The sequence below is a fragment of the Scomber japonicus genome, chromosome 14 (assembly GCF_027409825.1).
Source record: "Scomber japonicus isolate fScoJap1 chromosome 14, fScoJap1.pri, whole genome shotgun sequence".
NCBI lineage: Eukaryota > Metazoa > Chordata > Actinopteri > Scombriformes > Scombridae > Scomber > Scomber japonicus.
The window spans coordinates 18,595,486-18,615,738 of record NC_070591.1 but is presented as its reverse complement, the minus strand read 5'-3'; the positions used below and the strand labels follow the sequence as shown (position 1 = coordinate 18,615,738).

The 20,253-nt window shown below is 38.8% G+C and overlaps 2 protein-coding genes across 3 annotated transcripts in view; both read right to left on the bottom strand.

Moving 5' to 3' along the window:
* Positions 1–12: 12 nt before the first annotated feature.
* On the bottom strand, positions 13–8,962 carry hps1 (HPS1 biogenesis of lysosomal organelles complex 3 subunit 1). 2 transcript variants are annotated; one of them, XM_053333021.1, is made up of 18 exons: positions 8,823–8,962; positions 6,181–6,371; positions 5,968–6,102; positions 5,364–5,506; positions 5,174–5,282; positions 4,155–4,315; positions 3,893–3,995; positions 3,726–3,810; positions 3,566–3,621; positions 3,280–3,447; positions 2,375–2,554; positions 1,987–2,063; positions 1,756–1,893; positions 1,558–1,622; positions 1,216–1,361; positions 911–1,024; positions 722–804; positions 13–637 (listed from the first exon to the last, which is right to left on the bottom strand). In XM_053333021.1, the coding sequence occupies exons 2-18, from the start codon at positions 6,295–6,297 to the stop codon at positions 475–477; spliced, it is 2,043 nt and encodes a 680-aa protein (XP_053188996.1). In that variant the 5' UTR covers positions 6,298–6,371; positions 8,823–8,962; the 3' UTR covers positions 13–474. The 2 variants fall into 2 exon arrangements, with proteins under 2 accessions (XP_053188996.1, XP_053188997.1); XM_053333022.1 differs by lacking the exons at positions 13–637; positions 722–804 and having other exon boundaries at positions 912–1,024; positions 1,761–1,893.
* Positions 8,963–13,415: 4,453 nt separating this feature from the next.
* hpse2 (heparanase 2) overlaps positions 13,416–20,253 on the bottom strand; it is a 51,121-nt gene continuing 44,283 nt past the window's right edge. Inside the window, exons 10-12 of the mRNA XM_053332963.1 lie at positions 18,535–18,680; positions 16,142–16,288; positions 13,416–13,578 (exon numbers count right to left, since the gene is read on the bottom strand). Of these exons, the coding sequence (XP_053188938.1) occupies positions 13,416–13,578; positions 16,142–16,288; positions 18,535–18,680 (456 nt within the window). The remainder of the gene's footprint in view (positions 13,579–16,141; positions 16,289–18,534; positions 18,681–20,253) is intronic.

The following is a 20,253-nucleotide window of genomic DNA, read 5'->3' as shown; positions in this document are numbered from 1 at the left end:
ACTGATCATTTTTGTCTTTCCAAATAGGGAAATATCTATTGAGAGACATACAGTGTTGCATATTTCGTTCATACATGTAATAAGATCAGAAGTAGTACACGCACAAATTTACAATATCTGCATTTATAAAACCAATCAGTGGCAGTTAAAATTTTAAACACATACATTATAACAACATATTACTAATAAATAGTAAACAGGTCATAATTGAGTATTCAAAAAATATATTACAATGTAAAAAAAAGGAGTTACAGTATATAGTCAAGCTACTTCCTATAAATACATCAATAGTGCATCAAGTGCACAATGGTGTTTAATTGTGCTAATCATAAATTTAAGTGCTTCCAATAAATCACTATAGGTCAAACTATGGAAACGTGAAACATAGGCCCAGGGTGCAGCTTTAAGATATTTTTTTTCTGTTCTTAGCAATGCAGTCAATTTCTTGTTGTGTACACAACTAAGTCACTGTGTCTACAGCAGCGGATTGCGAGATGGCTCCCACAGCTTGCTTGCCAACTGTCGGCAGTGCTGGAGGATGATCTCAGTGGGGATGACCCCCAGGTGAACTGTCAGCAGCTCGTAGCACTTCACCACCTCACCCTGGTGATTCTTACTGTAGTACCGCAGCAACTTCCTGCAGGACACATCACTTTCTACAGTGAGCAACACTCTCTTTTAGAATGAATCACATCTATTTTTATCAGACACAGTTGTTTACCTGTAATAGTCCCAAGCAAGCATCCCAATGGGGGCAGAATCATCAGGTAGGATGGGCATTTCCCCTGCCTCTAACTTGAAGCCCTGATGGATTAGATAAGCAGTACATATCATATGATGATGTGTTACAGCCTGATAAACTTAAGTTGTTTTTCCCACTGAATACAAACACAATAGGCTAGTAACTTACTGTTTCATTTTCAAACCAGAGGAAGTAGCAGAAGTAGAAGTCTCCATCCCGCAATGTGACAGTGGAGTAACCTTTCTGGAGATATCGCCGTGTTGTGCTGACCAAGCTCCACACCTGCAACATGGCATTATAGAAGATATTTAGAAAGACGCTGCATTTGGACAAAAGTATTCATGATTACAGTTACTGAAAATAACTAAATTTGCACTGGAAGCACTGGAAGCGATACCAGATTTTTGGTATGCTGATTTATCAACTAGCTTTTTAAGACACAGTTAGCAGTAAAAAGACACTTCCAGCATCACCTTGCTTTTGATGAATTGAGCGACTGGTCCTTTCCCCAGCTCAGAGGTGGTGCGCTCCGTGATGTTGAGGGATGGGGCGATCATTTGGCCGGTGGATCGGTCCACACAGATAAAATGAATAAGGCCAGGGAACTCCTCCAGGTAAGTAAGAATAACTGGGTCAAGGCTAATACATGGAGGATAAAAGTGTGCTATACTTGGTAATATTTTGCCTACGTATGCACTGTAATTTTTGGAACCCCTGAATTATGCAAGCACATCCAGAAATGTTATTAATTTAGTTTTGTTCTGCTAATCAAAGGGATTATACACAACGTGGGTTGATTTTGTGGGTAGGATATGACACCATAGTGATATTCCTTTTGCTTTTCACTAACAAGAAGTCCTTCCAGTCCATCAGTTTTTCCCTGGAAGAGACAGAGAAAGAGTGTAAGAGGCAGACAAAAACAGAGACATACAATATATGTGTGTACTCTTGGAAATAACTGTAACAGGAAAAAAATATTAGTGTAAAAAGACATTCAGCTGACTGATACACACTGCACCATAGACTGGGCTCTTTCCTGCAGGCTGGGCGAGAGTCGTCGAGGAATGTCGGCAGACCCAGAGTCAATAAAGAAACACTGTCGGTATACGCCGCACAGCTGTGTCTTCATATTCTTACACCACGGGATAAGACTAAAACAAAAACATGGACATAATCATTCAAAGGATCAACCAGCAGATTTGTTATGAAGCATTCTGGCCAGCAGAGGGCTGCAGCAGACTTACTCTTTGTTGAACCCAGGTCCTCCTCTAGCAAATGCTCTGTTCTTGAACTCTGTCCAGACATTTTGTAACTGTGCAGACTAGAAACAAATGGGAGGAGTGAAATACAGATTTAATTTTGAGGCCAGTGATTTAACTGAAAATAATTTTTCACCATCACATTTATTCAATCTTGGGTGAACAGGGGCTCATTTATGAGGTGCTTCTCTTTACTATATATCATAACATGTACTATCAGAAAGTTATTCTTGAAGTTTTTAAAGTGCAATTTCAGTTAAATAAAATGTTACAATGTTACATAAATGGACACATATATGACTAAAAGCTTCATGGAACAACTAAGCAGACAAAATACAAAATGTTGGTATGCAGCACACATACAATCACATACCTGAATCTCACTTGGCCCCAGGGCTTTAATGAATTTATCCAGTTTGCTTCGGATGTCGTGTATCGTTGGCTGGCCTCTAGTAGCAGAAGAACCTTCTTGGCCTTCACTTAAGCGCTTTTCCAGCTTGGCAAAAGCCTCCAAATATGTATACACTGATATGGCCACTGCACTGGTGGGAATCTGATTAAAATAAATACAGATACTTAAATGGGTCAACAAGGGTGAAAAGATAAGTTTGGATACTGTAAGCACTACATAAACCTATAGTTAGTTAACCCCTCCACTTGAAAATGTCTTTTGCTTCTTGTTATTTCAGTTGGATGTTTGAGCTTCACTGTGCAGAATAATGTATGTGCAGAGTTTTCAAATTCATCTGCTTAAAGTGGGTTAAGGTTAGGGTTTTCTGTGCTCACTGACTGAGTTTAAGGCATGTACCTACAGGCATGATATTTAATATCACAACTAGTTTAAAGGTTAATTGTGGTGCTGTAATTGTATTACATTAAATTTAACTTATACAAAGTGGTGTGGAAATTTAAAGCTTCCAGTGCACTGACACTGAGAATGGACCTTACAGTGAAGTAGGAGACATCTTGTGTCTAGCACTTAAACTTTTAAAATGAAAAATATTGCATATGCAAAGAGTCTGGAGTTTTCAATGAGGGAGAATGAGGAGATGTTACTTTAAGGATTTTAAAAACTGTTTTCTGTGGAAAAACCCCCACAAAAAAGAGACTAATTATCATTCACGGTAGAGTAATCTAAAACTTATCCAGAGAAGATCTTTCAATCAACTAAAAAGTGCCCCCCACTGGCCAAAAAGTAAGACTGCTATAGGGAGCTGTGACGAAAATTGTAAGCAAAATGAGAAGTACACATGTGGGCTTGAGTCGTTATTCACAAACCTTAGTTAGCAGCACTAGTGTGATGCCAGGCCACAGTGGCAGACAGTACATGGAGTGAGGCATCATGGGATACAGCCCCTCTCTCTGTGAGACCTCTAAGAAGACTCTACGTGGAGTTGAGGGGTCAGGTGGAGGAACCTCCAGAGTCCGTAAGCTGTCCTCTGCCATCTGAAGACATAATTATGTTTCAAGATGTGAGGTGTCATTCCAAACCAATAAGTGGTTTATCTTGCAGAGAATATATCAAGATTAACTATTAGGAGTAGACACTGAGATATATTCTCACCTGTATATCCGGGTCCACAAATTCAAATACAGGAGTACTGCCTCTCACTGGCTTTTCTGGTGGCACAAAAATGAACGCATGTCAGTAAATCACACACAGAAAGAAGACGTAGAAATAGAAATAACTAAACAAACTGCACACACTCAACTACACAACCCACCTGAAGTGCTTGAGTCTCTGTCTGTAGGCGAAGGCTCTGGGGTGTAAAAACTTTCAGGACCAGAGCCAGATGTACTCTCAACATCCTTCATAAAAAACACAAACAATTCACAATAAACAATCAGAAACTGTTGTGGTGTTATATGGGTGTCCATCAGCATTTCCTACCTCAGGTCCGGGGTCATCTACATCTATGTTGCTAGGAAACATATTCTGTGCCATGATGATGAGGGTCAAGAGGTCTGAGGTGGCGAGTGAGCTTGCATTCCGGCTGCAGTGAGTGTAAAATCAAAGACAGGGCATTATAGAAACATTTTCAGAGACTTAAAAATGAGAAGTACAGATGAAAACAACTTCAGAGTGCAAACAGTAACATTTATTCTCGAAATAAATACGAAATGTTTATGAAAACTATCTGCACTGATTGTACCTGGAGTAGAAGGCAAGCAGTTTGGTGTGAACCAGAATGAAGGCATGCAGCACCTCCTCTCCTGCTCTCTCTACGCTGCTGTTAAGCTGCTGAACTAGGCGGCGCTCCAGAAACTCTATACACTGTTCACACAGCGTGGGGTGGATCAGCCTCTCCACTGCCTGAGAGAGACGACACAAAGAGGAGATGACATGGGAGCATCTCTATCCCACTTGACCACGCATTTACCCTTGCACATTTTTGAGTGGCACAATTCATTAAATCACAACTAAAAGTGACTTTGACCATTGAGGCACAGCCTGAAAGGGGAATCTAACCTAAATTAATATTGTTAATAGGAGAACATTGAAGGGTTTTCTGGTAATACTTTACATAATCCAGGAAAAAAAGAACCATGTTAATATTTTTTTTACTTAAATGTGAAGTTTTGGTAGGTATAGCTAAATAGTTAATGGCCTGAACATTATCGCTACGGTTCAGAAAGAACCATGATCACAGTCTCATCACAAAGTACACAACCCAACAAACAAATGGTAAGGTAAAAAGGTACAGTACTTCTATTTCAACACCTATTGAAAAGGGGTTTTAAATGCTGAGAAAATGTTGGCTTTTACTGCTGCTGCCATCTAGTGGTTAAAAGTGTTATATCCCAAACCCAATGTAGCACAGCAGCAAACATAGACAGAGTCTCACCTTCAAATGATGTAACCGGGTAGAATCCAGAGCAGTGTTACAGTATTAAATATATATTATTGTAATCAGGGTGCTAAGTCAGGTCATATTTGACCACATCATGCATGAAGTCCAGCTATTAAAAAATCTTCTTTCTTTTTTTCATTAGCATAATTTCAACAGAACAATAACATCTTTTTGAACTCCTGCGGGGAGGAAGATATTTGCTTGAACTTGTCACAACATGGCAAATGTCTACTGTTAAGCTGTGTCTTTTGGTATTTTACTGTCCCTAGATCTCAGCAATGATATGTAATAATATATGTGATGACAGTAGTGCCCTCTACCTCGACTAAGAAGCTCTGGTCATTCTCTCTGAGGTGGCTGTATGTCTCCAGCAGGCTCTGGAGATGCTTCCACAGGCGTGCTCTGTGCTCAGTGTCCTGAGGACGCAGCCTGGTGACAAACAGCACAGTTCATGTTAATTAGCACGTTAACAACATCCAAAATCAAGAGGGAATAAACAAAATGTCTTACTCTTTCCTAAGGAGGTTACCGCTGAGGGTGACCATGCCAAACATGACTTCAATTATCTTCTTCATCACATAGATCTTCCTCTTCAGATCATCCTCTCCCTCCCCACCATCTCCATTCACAGCAATGTAGAGACACTCGTCAAACTGAGATAGGCACAAAATTACCTAATTAGCTGTTACTGATTCAAACATGCGACTAAAGTAGAAAATAAAGTAAAAATTGATGCATTGAAGCTCATTCTGCACTCTGTGCACTCTACATGATCCATGACTGCATGGGAAAGACCAAAAATACTGTGTTTGGCCTCCATGTGCTACAGAAGGACAAAGCCTGGTTTGATATCTTAACAAGGCTCACATGACAAATGTGATGCCTCACTTGTAAGAGAGGCCTGGATTAAGGTCACAGTGCCATTACTGTTAGCAAGGGGAAGTTCTAGTATGCAGACATTATACAACAGGGCATTTCAAAACAGGGTTAGAAAACAGGGTTTTACAGGTTATATGTGTTAGGAAAATTATTTCTACATCACGACAAAGATGGAACCAATCTGAGGATTTTTACAGAAGAGGAGACAGCTTTTCTTTTCGACGGCAGGTTCTACCTGGTGTAGGACATAGATGTGTTTGTTTTCTGTGGTGAAGCAGGTGTAGCTTTCGCCCATCCTGTCGATCATAGTACTGCAGGAGATAATGATGGGAGCAAACAGAGTGCTGATGCTGTCCTCGAAGGCAGGAGGCTAAAATTAAAAAAATATTTGAATCATACATCATACATACATCAAAAATCTGTTCAACGTGATTTTCTTCCTCCTTACCCCCTGGCCTTCCTCTTGAGCTGCTCCATACTTCTCCTGGATATTCTGCTGAAACTCTGGGTCGGTCCAGTGGAAGAGGACCTCAGCACTCTCACTGGCTATCAGCAAGCCCTTCATCTGGACCACAGATGCACACCTGTCCTGTTTTACTGCAGTGTCCTATCTATGCCAACCATTTCAGCTGCATAACACTATAAAGAAAAGGTTAAAAGTGTTTAGGCAAAAGAGATAAAACAGAGTCTGGGGAGAAATTTTCTGAAGCATAAAGCGTCTGGAATTATACTGTTCAGAGCTGAAGAGCGTCTAAAAGTGTCAGAGAGGAATGGCACTGCTACATCTCCATTTGATAAAAAGAGATTAGTGCTAAAATGTTGAAATAACACTTACCATTTAAGTTATTCCAGAGCAAATATGCATTTTTAATGTGCTTGCATTTGTATGTCAGAATACCGAACTTATACTGATACTGATTAGGACATGTGAGAAATGGGAAACAAAGCCACAATTTCAGGACTGATGTGATCTGAGCATTTTGCTATTTTGGAAGCACACAAAAACTTATTTATATGATTATTATGATAAATAGATTATCTCAGAGTAAGACACCTCTACAAGAGAGAAAAGTATACTACGTATTATCTTTAATTCCAACAAAATGTGATGTGAAATAAATCAGCAGTTATTTGTAAATTCAACCTTGATACTCTCAGTTACATTTTTCATTTAATTAAACCCAGAATACTAAGTTGTTAAAAAACGATCTCATTAGTACCTTTAAACTATCATTTTCATGCTATGTACAATCTCTTAAAGTGGATGTGGTCCATGTCCCTAAAAATCACTAGAAATGTATTTTCACACAGGCTATGAAAACATTTGCCACTGGTGTAAACGGAGGCAAGGAACTGATTTTCCCACACTCCCCCTCCTTTTGGCCTAAAATAAACGCTCTCTAACAGCTGATATTTTATCAATGACAACTTCTAGTGAGAGCACATAGAAAAAAGGCAGGTCAGAGGCAAAAATGCCACTCCTGGGGGATTTCAAGATATTATCAGTGAAAACCAGTAGTGGAAGAGGCACTCAGAGGAGCAATACCACAATGAAAAAATACTCAATTACCAGTAAATGACCTGCATTTAAAATACTTACTTAAAAGTATTGTCAGCAAAATGTACTACAAGTATAAAAAGTTCAAAGTACTCGTTTTTTAAAATTGACCAATGTATTGTTCTGTTTATTATAAATGTATGTACAGTACATTATTTGAATATTAAAACTGATAATTCTTTGCACATATAAGAAGCATTTAATGTTTAAGGTAGAGCTCATTTAAAAAAACTTACCTTATACTGATACTAATATATAACAATGCACATGTAACAAACTGATCATATATTTTACATATACATTATTGATTTTAAACGTAACTACAGTTGTGTACTGGAGTAAAAAGTACAATATTCCCCTGTGGAATGTAGTGGAGTGAAAGAAGCAGAAAAGGTAAATTCTCAAATACCTTGAAATTGTACAGTAGTTGAGTCAATGTACTCAGTTATATTCCAACACTAGTCAAAGCAGAAATAAGGGTGCTTGAAAAATGATCAGTAAGCACATAGAGGTGTGTGTGTATGTGTGTGTGTGTGTGTGTGTGTGTGTGTGTGTGCATGTGTGTGACATGAGACAAAGTGATCATGTGGTAATCGCTGAGATCTGCTTTCTTTTGGTGATAAATGTGTGGCATGTGCTGTGAAATACAAAGTAGGGCCTGACTGGGACTGGATTTTTGGGCCTGATGCCGATATTAGGGAGTAAAAAAATGTTTTTGCAATGATTGCTCAAATGTGATTATCAAACACACTGACAACGATATGTAATGGAGGCATAATATTTTACAGTTTAACAATAAACTTTGCTGTATGAAATGACATCAGTTCCCAGAAACAATACATTTCACTGGGACTCTAATCATTATAAATGAATATAATAAATGCACAATAAAAAACATATGAACATATATGCTGATATACCTCTATATCTGTGATAGGCTAATAGGGTCCAATAATATCAGCTGACCTATATATCAGTCAGGCTCTCATACAGAATACCATGCTCTCATTTTAAACCATTTTTGCAAGGCATTTACTTTATTTATGTGATTTCCACATCATGCAAAAAGTCTATTTACAGAGACAGAGCTATAATTTTAAAAGTGAATGATCATGAACATAGAGTCTTTTTTGTATACTTTGAAGTTGATAGAAAGGAACAAAATATGATTGCAACACTTCCTTAAAAGCCAAAACATCACCACAGCTGATCAGATACACACTGCTGAGCCTTGAATGCATCTGATCTTGTGAGTGCTGTGCTGCAGTTGACTCCCTACAGTACAGTGAATGTGGAGTCAGGACAATGGGACAATGACAAAGAAATGGCATAATTAAACTGACTGATACTATTATTATCCAGCATCTTTTTTTGAAGCCGATCCGATCCGTAAACTACATTTCATGTTTTACCTAAACCAAGAAGTTAGTTCCCCTTTAAGCTTTTAACTTCCTTGAGGCACACACACTCACTGACTGTCCGTGAAACAGAAACAAACACACACTCTTAAACTTCATGTCACAACAACTTACTGTGAGTTTTCTGGGCCGGATGATTACAGCATCCAGTATCTCTGCAGCCCAAAACTTTCAGATTAGGATTTCTTGTAGCTTTTAGACGTTTTCGTTGTTTCTTCTGCTGCTGCTGAGCTATTTGCTGCGTTTTTCTTCTTCCTTCCGCAGAGCTTCACAACACCACTGCGTCATGTGACATCAGCAGGATTTTACGCGCAGGAAGTTCAGCTGCGCGATTTCACGGCAGATCTGGAGACAAGATAAGAGGATTTAAAGAATTGAGGAGCCTCTTATTAAGACTTCTCCTGGATAAAAGACTGAGGCCTATCAAATGAGGCTGCACTTTTCAACGGATTGCCCCTCGAGAGAGCCTGGTGATCAGTGAGGCAGGAAAAAGTCATGCGCTGCCGCCTAAAGTGGGGCACATGATTTAGAGGCTGCTGTGGACAATAGTTTGGCATTTGCGGAATGCAGTTTTATGGCTGAGATTGAGATTAGACGGTTCTGTGCTTTCTATTTCTTAGTTTGCCATGTATTCACACTCACACAGAGACCTCAAGATATAGGTCAAGCAAAGTGATCCTATAATAAATTGTAGATGAATAAAAACAGTTTAAATCATCACTGTGGGTTAGGAAAATTAGAGAATTACCATATGGTTAGAGTTGGGTTTAAATTAGATTACAGATCAAAAGGTCACAATCCACCATAAACTAAATTAACAGCCTCCCATAGGCCTATTTGTTCCTATAAATATTACAGTGATCATCAAGGGAACAACTTTTAAGAGACATATATGCTGCATACAAACCAAAATGCAATCTGGTACTGGTAAAATGTTGTGATAGCTACCAAAAAATCTGTGTTTTATCATACAATTCAGCACAGATTGTATGCTTGGCTTCTGACCAGAACAAAGAACCCCATCGTAACATAAATATTGATGTTTTATTAACCTTGCTTGGGTCAAAATGGGCCAGAATGCCAAGAGTTCCAAGTTTGGGCCAAAGTCTAATCTAGTCCATCAGTTTTCTGGGGATCCAGCAGTCATGGAAGTCTTATTTAAGCTGACTCCTGTATATACAGAGTAAACATCATGAAATCCTCAGTGTTTGCTAGCAGGGCAAAAGGGGGCCTTGCATGTCTCAAAATGGATCACTGAGTATAAACAGTGTTAGGCAGGCCTCGGTAACAGTTACCTCCACTAAGGAGGCACTGTCACGCAGAAGTGGCCAGACATGGCGCAGTCCTCCTATATCACAACACAATTAGATTTTTGTCAGAGGAAGTGGCGCTCAGCAGTTGTTATCACAAGGTGCAGGTTTATATGAACCAAAGTCTGTCAAACAAAAGCGTTTCCATGGATTGGCTTGATAAGATCTGAATGTCAGGACATTCATTATAAGGCCTCATTGTTTGATATCACTGTTGTCAGTTATCGTTAACCCCACAAAACTCATTTTATCTAACATGCATACTTTTGATTTGACTAAATTACAGTTTCAAACTATAAATTATTTAGATTATGTTTTGGCCTGGCATGCAGTTCAGATTTCATGTTTAAACTAACTTTGACACCCGATTTCAAGCAATTGTGTTGAGAAAGTGCAGCTCAATTCAGATTCCCTGTTTATAGCTTAAAATGTCTGCTCTCTCTCACCCTCTGTGTTTCCCCATGTCTGCATGAACCATGTTTGCACATTCATATAATTGTGAGGTGGTCCAAGTATGCATATACAGTATGTGTACTTTGCCTTCGTAGTGTAATGAATCATAGTTTTCTGATCAAAAGACCTCTGCATTGCTCTGGCAAAGTGTTAACAAGTCTGGTTTGATTCTTACATGTCAACAGTGTTGGCTCATTTAAAATGAACCACACATGGAGTCAAAGTGTTCTGGAAGATCATTTCTGAGAGCAAACATTTCTGCTAATTACATAAAAGCAAAAATCCATTCCCTACAGATGGAACTTCAAACAAAAAAATAATTAAAGGTACATGCTTTGGATCACAGCTCTAGAAGGAGCTGCCAGTGTTAATGACTCACTGTCATGAAATGTCAGAATGGTTCAAGCCTGTATTAAACGAGAACTGCAGTTTGCATGTGCTTTTCTTGGAGAAACTGAAATCACTGAAACTATGAGCATTTTAGTCGTTGCAACCCTTCATCTCCTCTCCGCATCATCCTACTGAGCAGACCCCAGTTGTCCATGTATCATCAGACGCTGAGCCACGTCTGGCCCAGCTTTAGTCTAGCTGGGCCAAAGCCGAAGTCTGGAGGTTTAGTCCATCCTGGCTTCATGTTTCCCGTCAGCAGCTGCCTCATGCAGTGACAAGACAGCACTCTTCCCACTACAAAGACTCGGTCCAGCTGCTTTCACATCTGGGGCCACTGTGAGAGTGAGTGAGTGAGCACCAACAACGCTAACTTTAATACTCCAGTTCTTTTTTTAAAGACGGTGCTAGAATTTGACAGGTATTATTTATGGTTTCTCTCTGTAAGAGGGTATTTCTGCCTTCTCTGTGCTCCTGTGCAGGTATAAATCATCTCATCTCTTTCTTTTTCTTCTCCTCACTACCATATGCCTCAGCAGATATGCCCCATCATATCCCAAGACTGCTGTGGAGTCTGGTTGCAGTGCTCAGTTTTAATTCACATGATGGGACATAGTTGTATGTACAAAAGTAGTATTCGCTTCCAAATCCTCTCTTGTATGCAGCACATTTCCAGAAAACTTAACCTGGTTTGACCAGTTGACAAACTAGAATCCAAGCAGATGTGCATTCCTTGCTTTAGTGCAATTTGTGGCATCAGTAATTTACTATTTAGTACTGAATAATATACATAATAAGTGGTATTTGAAGTGTTTATTATCAATGTAAACTTTTTTTTACAAAAAATAATATCCAATAACACACTTTACATAATAAAATAATGCTCTCCAAAAGAAATATGAACACCTCTACATTACACATTCAGAGGACAAATATTATTTATATTTAACACATTCAGGCATTGAACCTACTCCTGCTTATCGTTACCATGTATGTTTAATAATGACCAAATATTCTGAGGGAACATTTTACACCTAAGCTGTAGTTTTTGTTTAGAAGAACAAGCCCAGAATAAAATAAGGTGGTCAGTAGATTTTGAAATAAAACACAGTTGCTTCATCACACCATCATTCAAAGAACACAAAATTATTACATCTTTTTCCTTTTCAGTTGGGGAATTTTGTAGTTTTTTATGATAGAAAATTACAACAAAGTATTTAATCATATAAATTAGGTGTATACTGTATGAAAGTAAAACAGCTTGTATCACTTATATTCATCACTCCATTTATGTACATACATGATCTAATAATATATGACAGTAAATCTGTACAAAATATGTAAAATATATATATAATGTATATTTAGTTTAAAAAAACCTAGCAGCATAGGAAGATTATAAAATGTGAGATCACGCTGAAGATATAGTGAGAAAGGTTAAAAAACACAGATTTTAGTTTAAAGGTAACCCCAGATTTTATATGGATGCAGGCTATATGAAGACACATGTTATGGATGGGTTCACATTGTTCCTCAGCTCACTGCAAACAGACCCAGCGACACATCCAGGCTGTCATATTCTGCAGTCAAACTGATTGAAACCTGCTGCACAAAAGCAAAGTTACACAGAACATACAAAAACATCCTTTAAAAGAAACAGATTTTCCCTTTAAGCCACTTGACAAGAAAATAAAAATATGTCAAACAGACTCGACAGACACATCAGTAGCTTTATCAATAAAATGCGCACACACACAGACACACACACACACACACACACACACACACACACACACACACACACACACACACACACACACACACACACAGATGCACACAGTGCTCAGTCCAGACATGACCTTACACACTCCATGCTATTTTCTCTTTGTGTAGAGGATCGAGTCAAACTGAAGCTGACTTGTGAATGCTTTACCAACACTGTCTGTTCTGAGTTTTCTCCCATTCGTTGGTCGGTAAAAGATTTGAAAAAAAGATTGAGAAAAACTATAGTTTGGTAGACACAGAGAGAGCCCTTGGTTTGACGATCCATGAGGAGAAAATATAGCTTAATCAAGTCCCAGAATGTGGTTGTAAATTTGATATTGTAACTACAAAACAACCACTGTCCATACAAGTCTTGGAGCATATGAGGAAAAGCTGGTGAAAGATATTGGAAAGTGTTCAGTGCAGCCCTTGTTATGTGTGTGGGGCAAAGTCTTTCTTTGTTGGACTAAAGAGATGAGAAGTAGGGAAGAGCCGGGCTCATCTGTAATTTGGTAGATCGGTGGGGATTTTGGTCAGTGCGTGAGGAGAAACAGCTTTTCAAGGTTAAAAATCCCAGAAACAGCTGAGATAACAGTTAACGAGGCTGTTGTTGAACCGGAGGATTGTAATGTCAAGCCAGGTGTCCACTCGACTGCAGTACCCTTGAGCAAGACACTAAAACCCTGCCAGAATGGTACTCTGACGTCCCTCTGATAAACCCTCTTACTGGACAATGGGTCAAGCAAGCAGAGGGTTGATGGTTTGGTAGAATTCAGAGCTTGTAAGATAAATGTTATCTTCGGCAGGCGTATGCGTTAATATTTTTGATGACATAAAAACCTATAGTCATGGGAGGCATGGCTATTGTCCGTCCAGCCCTCAACGTTTTAGGCTTCAACTCTGGGAAAGTCTCATTGTCCACCATGAGCAACCTCTCCCCGTTCAGCTGGACATGTCTGCAGAGAGAAGGGAACAGGAAATGCAGTTTGTATAATGAGTTTGTATAATCTCAATGACATGTGCTTTTTTTCTTAATCTGCCTTCTAACATATTAAACTGGTGGTCGCAGTATATAAATATATTTCACGTCATCAACAAAAGACAACAATTCCAGATACTTTCATGGTACTAAGTTTATAAGTCTGTCAGTTGTACACTTGGGGGTGCCACTGCTACAAAATTGCAATTTCACAACTGCACTTTCATGTATATTTGTACAACTTGATTTTTGAATGGAATTTGCATAGAGTGAAACTAAAACTATCAATTTACCATCATTTTGAAATCATCTGCGCTAAATAGATAAAATCTAAGAAAAATATTTTTCTTCAGCAACCATCACAATGACTACTGGCAGTTCTGGTAACAGAACTCCAGAAGCTATTACAACTAATAATGTTTGAAAAATGTTTCTTATGAGGCAGTTTTTTCACACTATTATTTAGAGTGAATTAATGCTCCATGCTATTTAATATATTTGTTTGAGACATACTTTGTTGCTATATCCTCTTAAATTCTGAAGCTGAGGTGGTTGGCTCTCTAGAAACTTGTCTCTAGAATGCTTGTCTCTCATTTTCACTTTTAATTCTAGGAAACAGCATATTGAAAACATATTGAAAAATGCTGCTGAATTAAACCTGTTAGTCAGTAAATGCTGACATGTCCCATTACAGCAGATTATTTACTGTCCTACATCTTTTTGCCTGGAGAACAGTGTTGTCTCATGTCTCACTTTCTATATTTTTCCTTTTTATCTCTCTGCTAGAATCAATTATTTATAGCACAAGTATGATGGAAACAAAACATTTAAAACAATAGAAAGTGAAATATTCACTTTTCAATGTTTTTCTTGTAATTTGAGAGAAGGTAAGGAGTACATTACTTAGATTATGGTTTATGGAAAGGATAACTGTCATAAAAAAATGTTTGAAACTTCCTGCCTAACAGTTAGCTTGAGTAAGACTCACAATTGTCTTTATTCAAAATATATTTTTTTAAAGTTATTGTTTTAAAGTCACTACCTGTCATTTTAATAGTTAACATAATAAATCAGATACTCACGTTTTATTAATATTATTATCATTGTATTCATTATGTAATGTCACTTTTAATACACACATTTTCAAATTGAATGTGCTGCTGTTATTGTAGAGTATAAGACTGGCCGTGAACCTAAAATTCAATACAAGAACAATAGAATTGCGCCCAATCTGGAATTATATAAATCAAACTAAATTTCTCAAAGCTTTCCTCCAATGTATGGACCTGAATACTAGAAAGTCCCTCTACTCGAGACAAATTTATAGACATCTGGTGTTGCTAAATTCTTCATAAAAGTCTCCCTGCGCTGTCTGTGGTAAAGGAAAGCACTTAAAGCCTGAAAAAAGGCCCATCGTTAGTTTGCTCTCCTATAAATTGCCTCGCAATCCTGTTTTAACACCTAAAACATCCTCCATCATTATGCTGTTATTTAAGGATCATGCCTGAGCCTTGATTTAGGCCTCATGTAAGTATCATATAACACACACACACACATGCGCAGAAACTCACACACACACACACACACACACACACACACACACACACACACACACACACACAGTCTTGGGTCATTAGGCTGTTATTCCAGGATTTGAGGCTTAAATCTGAGTCAGAATAACAGGCCAGGGGCTCAAAGGGGAGAGGAGAGGGAGAGGCTGAAAGCATAAACTTTTATGTTAAAGGGATGTGTAAGGCAATAGGAGTTATATTACATTGTTAATAAAAACTGTGAACACTGAGAGTTAAAATGGCATAAAAGGACAAAAATCCATTCAAACAATGGGACACAAATATAGTGGACCTCTGTGAAGGTCTCTGCACTCGCTGAATCTTTACTTTCTAAGTTGGCAAGTTACAGTAACCAAGTGCAACATATTGTGACAGTCTGAATTAATGGTCAGCCCTAATGGTTCTTCACTGACAAAAGAAAAATGATCATAAGAGTTTGCTGTAAGTGTTTTCCCCCCATTTTGTTAAGATATCTGGAATTTAGATCAACACACTAAATTTTGAAAACATGCCAGTGTATATTTTGTATTGTGCATATATACGCAACATGCCAATTCAGTGAAAATTATACAGCTCAGGTCCATCATCCACTGTTCTCCTAAAATTCTACAACATTGATTCAGTGCAGCATTTGAAGGGACAGTGATAAACAAGCTATTAAGCTATTCAAATAAAATAGTTTGAGACCTAAAAAGCAGCAACTTTTCTTTAAGCCTTGACAAAATCATCAATATCACTGTTCCTCATCTCAACATGTTTAAAAGCTTTGCTAAATGATTACTTCAACTAACTATTTATAATATGTGGAATAATACAGCTTTTGTTTTATATGAGCAAGGACACAACTGGAAGTCTTGAGCAGCTGCATTATGGGTCTCTCATCAGTGCATTTGTCTCATTTGATAGAACAGGATACTTTATGAATGCATCTCTGTGTGTATGCATGCATGTGTGTTTGTGTGCACTAACTTGGCTTTGAGTCCGTCAGTGCCGTAGGGTTGCAGCAGGTACTGATGGACAGTCTTGTTTCGTAACGTCCCCGCCAACTTAATTTTCTTTCGCGACCGATGCAGGTTGATGATGTAGATTGTTATGGAGCCTCTCACATAGTTATGACTGGTACAGTGAAGAAAATGATGAACAACGTCACATTAATTTTCCTCACATCACGTACGTTTTCCAAAAATCCTTTCACTTCACATCTGCTTATGAGGATTTATTATACATTACGTTGCCATGTGGAATAAAATTCTCTATAATTAAAGATGACTACAAAGAGGGGAAAGTCTTTGATATTTTTTATCACATATAATAACAGGATCAAACCACAACTCCTTGATCTAATCTGGATCAAAAGGCACACACACAAATAATAAAGTAAAAAAACAGCATGTTCCTGAAGGGAATTCCATTAGCAGCACATTGTCCCTTATCAGAGCCTAAAACCTATCATCTATATTTAGAAGGCAATATATTAAACCACACTTCATCTTACAGGCCATTATTACCCTAATAAAGTCTATCTGAAGCACAAATCTGCTTCTCTTGTACAGTATCTAATATTAAAACCTGTCGCTGTATAGTCCAGGGTCACATGAAGGGTGTGAACACAACAGGCAACACTTCTTGAGTTACACAGACAACAGTGTTTGAGTCCCTCTCCTGAGAGCAAAGCACTGGGGACACAACTTGATAGCAATACTGGTCAAAGGTAAATAACTGAGCGAGACGGATAAGACAAACATGATAAAATCTAATAAGAGCCCAGAAATGAGGACAAAGACAACACAGCTGTAGTGAATACCACATGTCGGCCTTGGTGTTCAGGGTCAGAGCTGTGCTTTGGTTAAACGTTCAGGTAGGTATCTCTTCCAATTCTTACAACCTCCAAAATCTCATATCTATCTAGCAATCTTGACTTTGAATTTGATGTTTATCTTTGCTGTTTTGGGCACAGGCTGAGCAATGTATTTCATTAACCCAGCAAGACTGCTAATATTCAATATATTGACCGACAAAAGTGCAAGTAGTGTACTGTTGATAAAAAATCTGCGTGTCTGGCTGTGTTAAACTCTTGGAGCCTCGTTTCTGGGAAACATGGACCATGGCTCCGAGTGATAGATCACATGGTTAGATGGAGGGAGAGATAATGACCTCTCAAGCTTTTCAAATGATGAGGTTCTTAAAGATCCAAACCAGGAACATAAACATGTGTTTGCCGTTTGATGTTGGTGCATCGCTGGAAAGTGAAAAAAATGCCATGCAAACCACTAAAAGGGGTAAAAGGGTAGTGAAAGTCAAATATCTAATCTGCAAAGACTTTTCAAACCACTGACTGCCTGAACACATATTCTTTGCAGTCTACGCAGCACAGTCAAACCACTAAGGCTACAATGGCTCGTCCACTTAAGGGCTGACTGTGTAAGACCACAAAGTGGCAGAAATAATGGAAACTGAAGTGGCTTTGGATTCAAGAGGGACTGTTTTAGTGCCTTGCTGTCTGATCATATAAGTCCAAGGCGAATTGGTATGTTGAGTGGAGCTGAGCGACACTGCATGCCATGGATATCTCTGCACAGCCAATTTCACCATACATACCAGGTGGCTGAGTGAATACACTTGTTGAAAACTATTTCAAATATCTGTGGGCATGTCATCCGGCCTCTTACAGCAAAGCGTTGGTTATGCAACTCCTGTCCATTTACCATCTATTGCCGATCTACCTGTGTAGCTCTTGAACATTTTTCTAAGAGATGCTCCACCTGTAAATGAGCCCTGTCTAGAGAAGGGCCGTAAGTCTAGCCTGGTGCTGACAGCCACTGGCCTGGGTTAAATGATAACCTTGAACAGGCCATGGTGGCACTCTTTATCTCCTCCCGGCACAGACCGCCTTATTGTCCCTCCCCCTCCCCCTCAAATACCCCCTCCAGCCAATCCGAGATGGGATAAAGGCCTAGCACACCTTTCAGCGGCTCTTTGACGGCAGGGAGACAGAACCCACACACCTGATAAGTGATACCCGTTAAGTTTTATAGGCTCTGAGCTGTGAATGAGCAGGTGTCTGCAGTCTGCTTATTTATGGGGAGCCGAATGGGCCGGCTAGGGATTTTGTTCTTCCCCAGCAGACACTGAGCCTCAGGTGTTTGCGGGAGGACACAGAGAGTTGAAACAAGTAAAACCTGCAGAAGTCTGCTTTCAATCTAAATGTTAAAGGACATTCCCAAAGTAATGCTATACATCACAGAAAGGCCAAGAGGACATAAATATAAATGTAAGAAATGAACAGTTTGTAGTATATAATATATACACACACTGTGTTTAAAGACAGGTTACATACTAATTCTTGGTGGTAAAGCACGTACTTGTAGTAGCTGGTACAGTGCGCGTAAATACGTAGCTTATCTCGTATGACTCGTCCTGGTTGTGGCTTCCTCTGCAGTCCAGCAACCCGCACAGCTAAAACCCTCGGACCAACCAGACGCTTGAAGACCAAAGAGAACCAGTAATCCTGTAAGCACACAAAGACACACACATTACTTTCATTCATTCAGCCAGTCTCTCTGCAGAGAGACAGTTTTAAATTCTCTGCTTTTTAAACACCAGAACAAATCCAAAGTGAGGATTTTTATTGAAAGAGACCACTAATACGGTTATGTTGGAATCCACTAAAAGGAAATATTATATATAATATCCTAAAATCTCCATTTTGTTTACTCAGCCATGAAATGGGCTGGTGATTGTAGAAACAGATAGTTTCACAAACTGCGAGAATTAAGAATGTGCCAGCAAAGCAACTAGTATTCGACATGGTGAAAAGAGAGGTACATTCCACAAAAATGTCAAATCTAAATATGTCAGCGGTTTGACACCCGACATTTTGTTGGAGCTGATTGTCCCGTGTAACATGTCACATTGTAACCAATAACTGCTGACCCGTTTAGAATTGACAGGTCTTAAATATGACATTTTCTACAAAATATTTTGCTCCATCATGAATTACTGTTCTCTGTTATCATTGTTGAGTGGTCCACTATACTGCGTCTCACTCTATAGACTACACAGACTCAACACCTCTCCAAGAGACCCAGAACAACATGTGTTCCTCAGGAAGTTCCCATGCAATCCTGCATATGGCAACATTTAAGGGCTTCTTTTTTCCATGCAGGCTTTAACTTAATTTGCTGCCAAGGCATCGAAGAAGCAGAGCACAGTATGGAACTGTATAGTGTTGGCCACAAGCAGAGGGATGGATGGATAAATGTATGGTATGGCCAGAGCTGTGATCTATGATTATTGTGCAGTGTATAAAACAAGGTTACGGTTATGAGTTTGAGGTTTTATTTGTGCAAGACGGTGTGTGATGCTATACTCTTGCTTTGTATTTAAATTTCAAAACTCAAATAAAAAAGAACATCAATTTATCGACATATTTTAAGGTAAGGTCGTCTCAACAATCAATGGACATCACTTTGAAATTTTTGTAGCATTAGGAAAAATCAACTGAGGTCCAAAATCTGCAGTAGTCTGACTGTCTGCCTGTTTTCCTGTCTGATTGCCTGTCTGTCTCCATGTCCCCTGTCTACTTTGCCCTCAATTTCCCCTTCAGATGGATGGATAAACAGACAACTGTCAAAGTATGATCAATAAAAACAGAGAAACAGACATAAAGACAGCCAGGCACACATAAAAAAGACAGCAACATCTCAAGGACTCCAGAAAAGTAAAACCATAAACCAGACACCAGTCAAAGCTCAGCTGCACAGTTAAGGGAATAGAGGACGATAACAAGGAGAATAACAATTAACCTTAAACGTTTAGCTAAATAGGGCAAATGAGAGTCAGACTGCCTAGTTGAGACCCTGTTAATGTCTGGAAATCCCACAACCAAAGTATGAGGTTACAGTATTTTGATGCATTTAACGGGAAGTTCAACATTAGTTTCTGCCTTTTTAATTTAACTAGACAATAATCGGCATGCTGTAATAGGGTCTCCTATAAGGAAATTAAGAGAAAACAGCCGCTATAAAAAAGACAAAAACATGTTCAGGAAAAGGTAAAAAACAAAAACAAACTACAAGTAA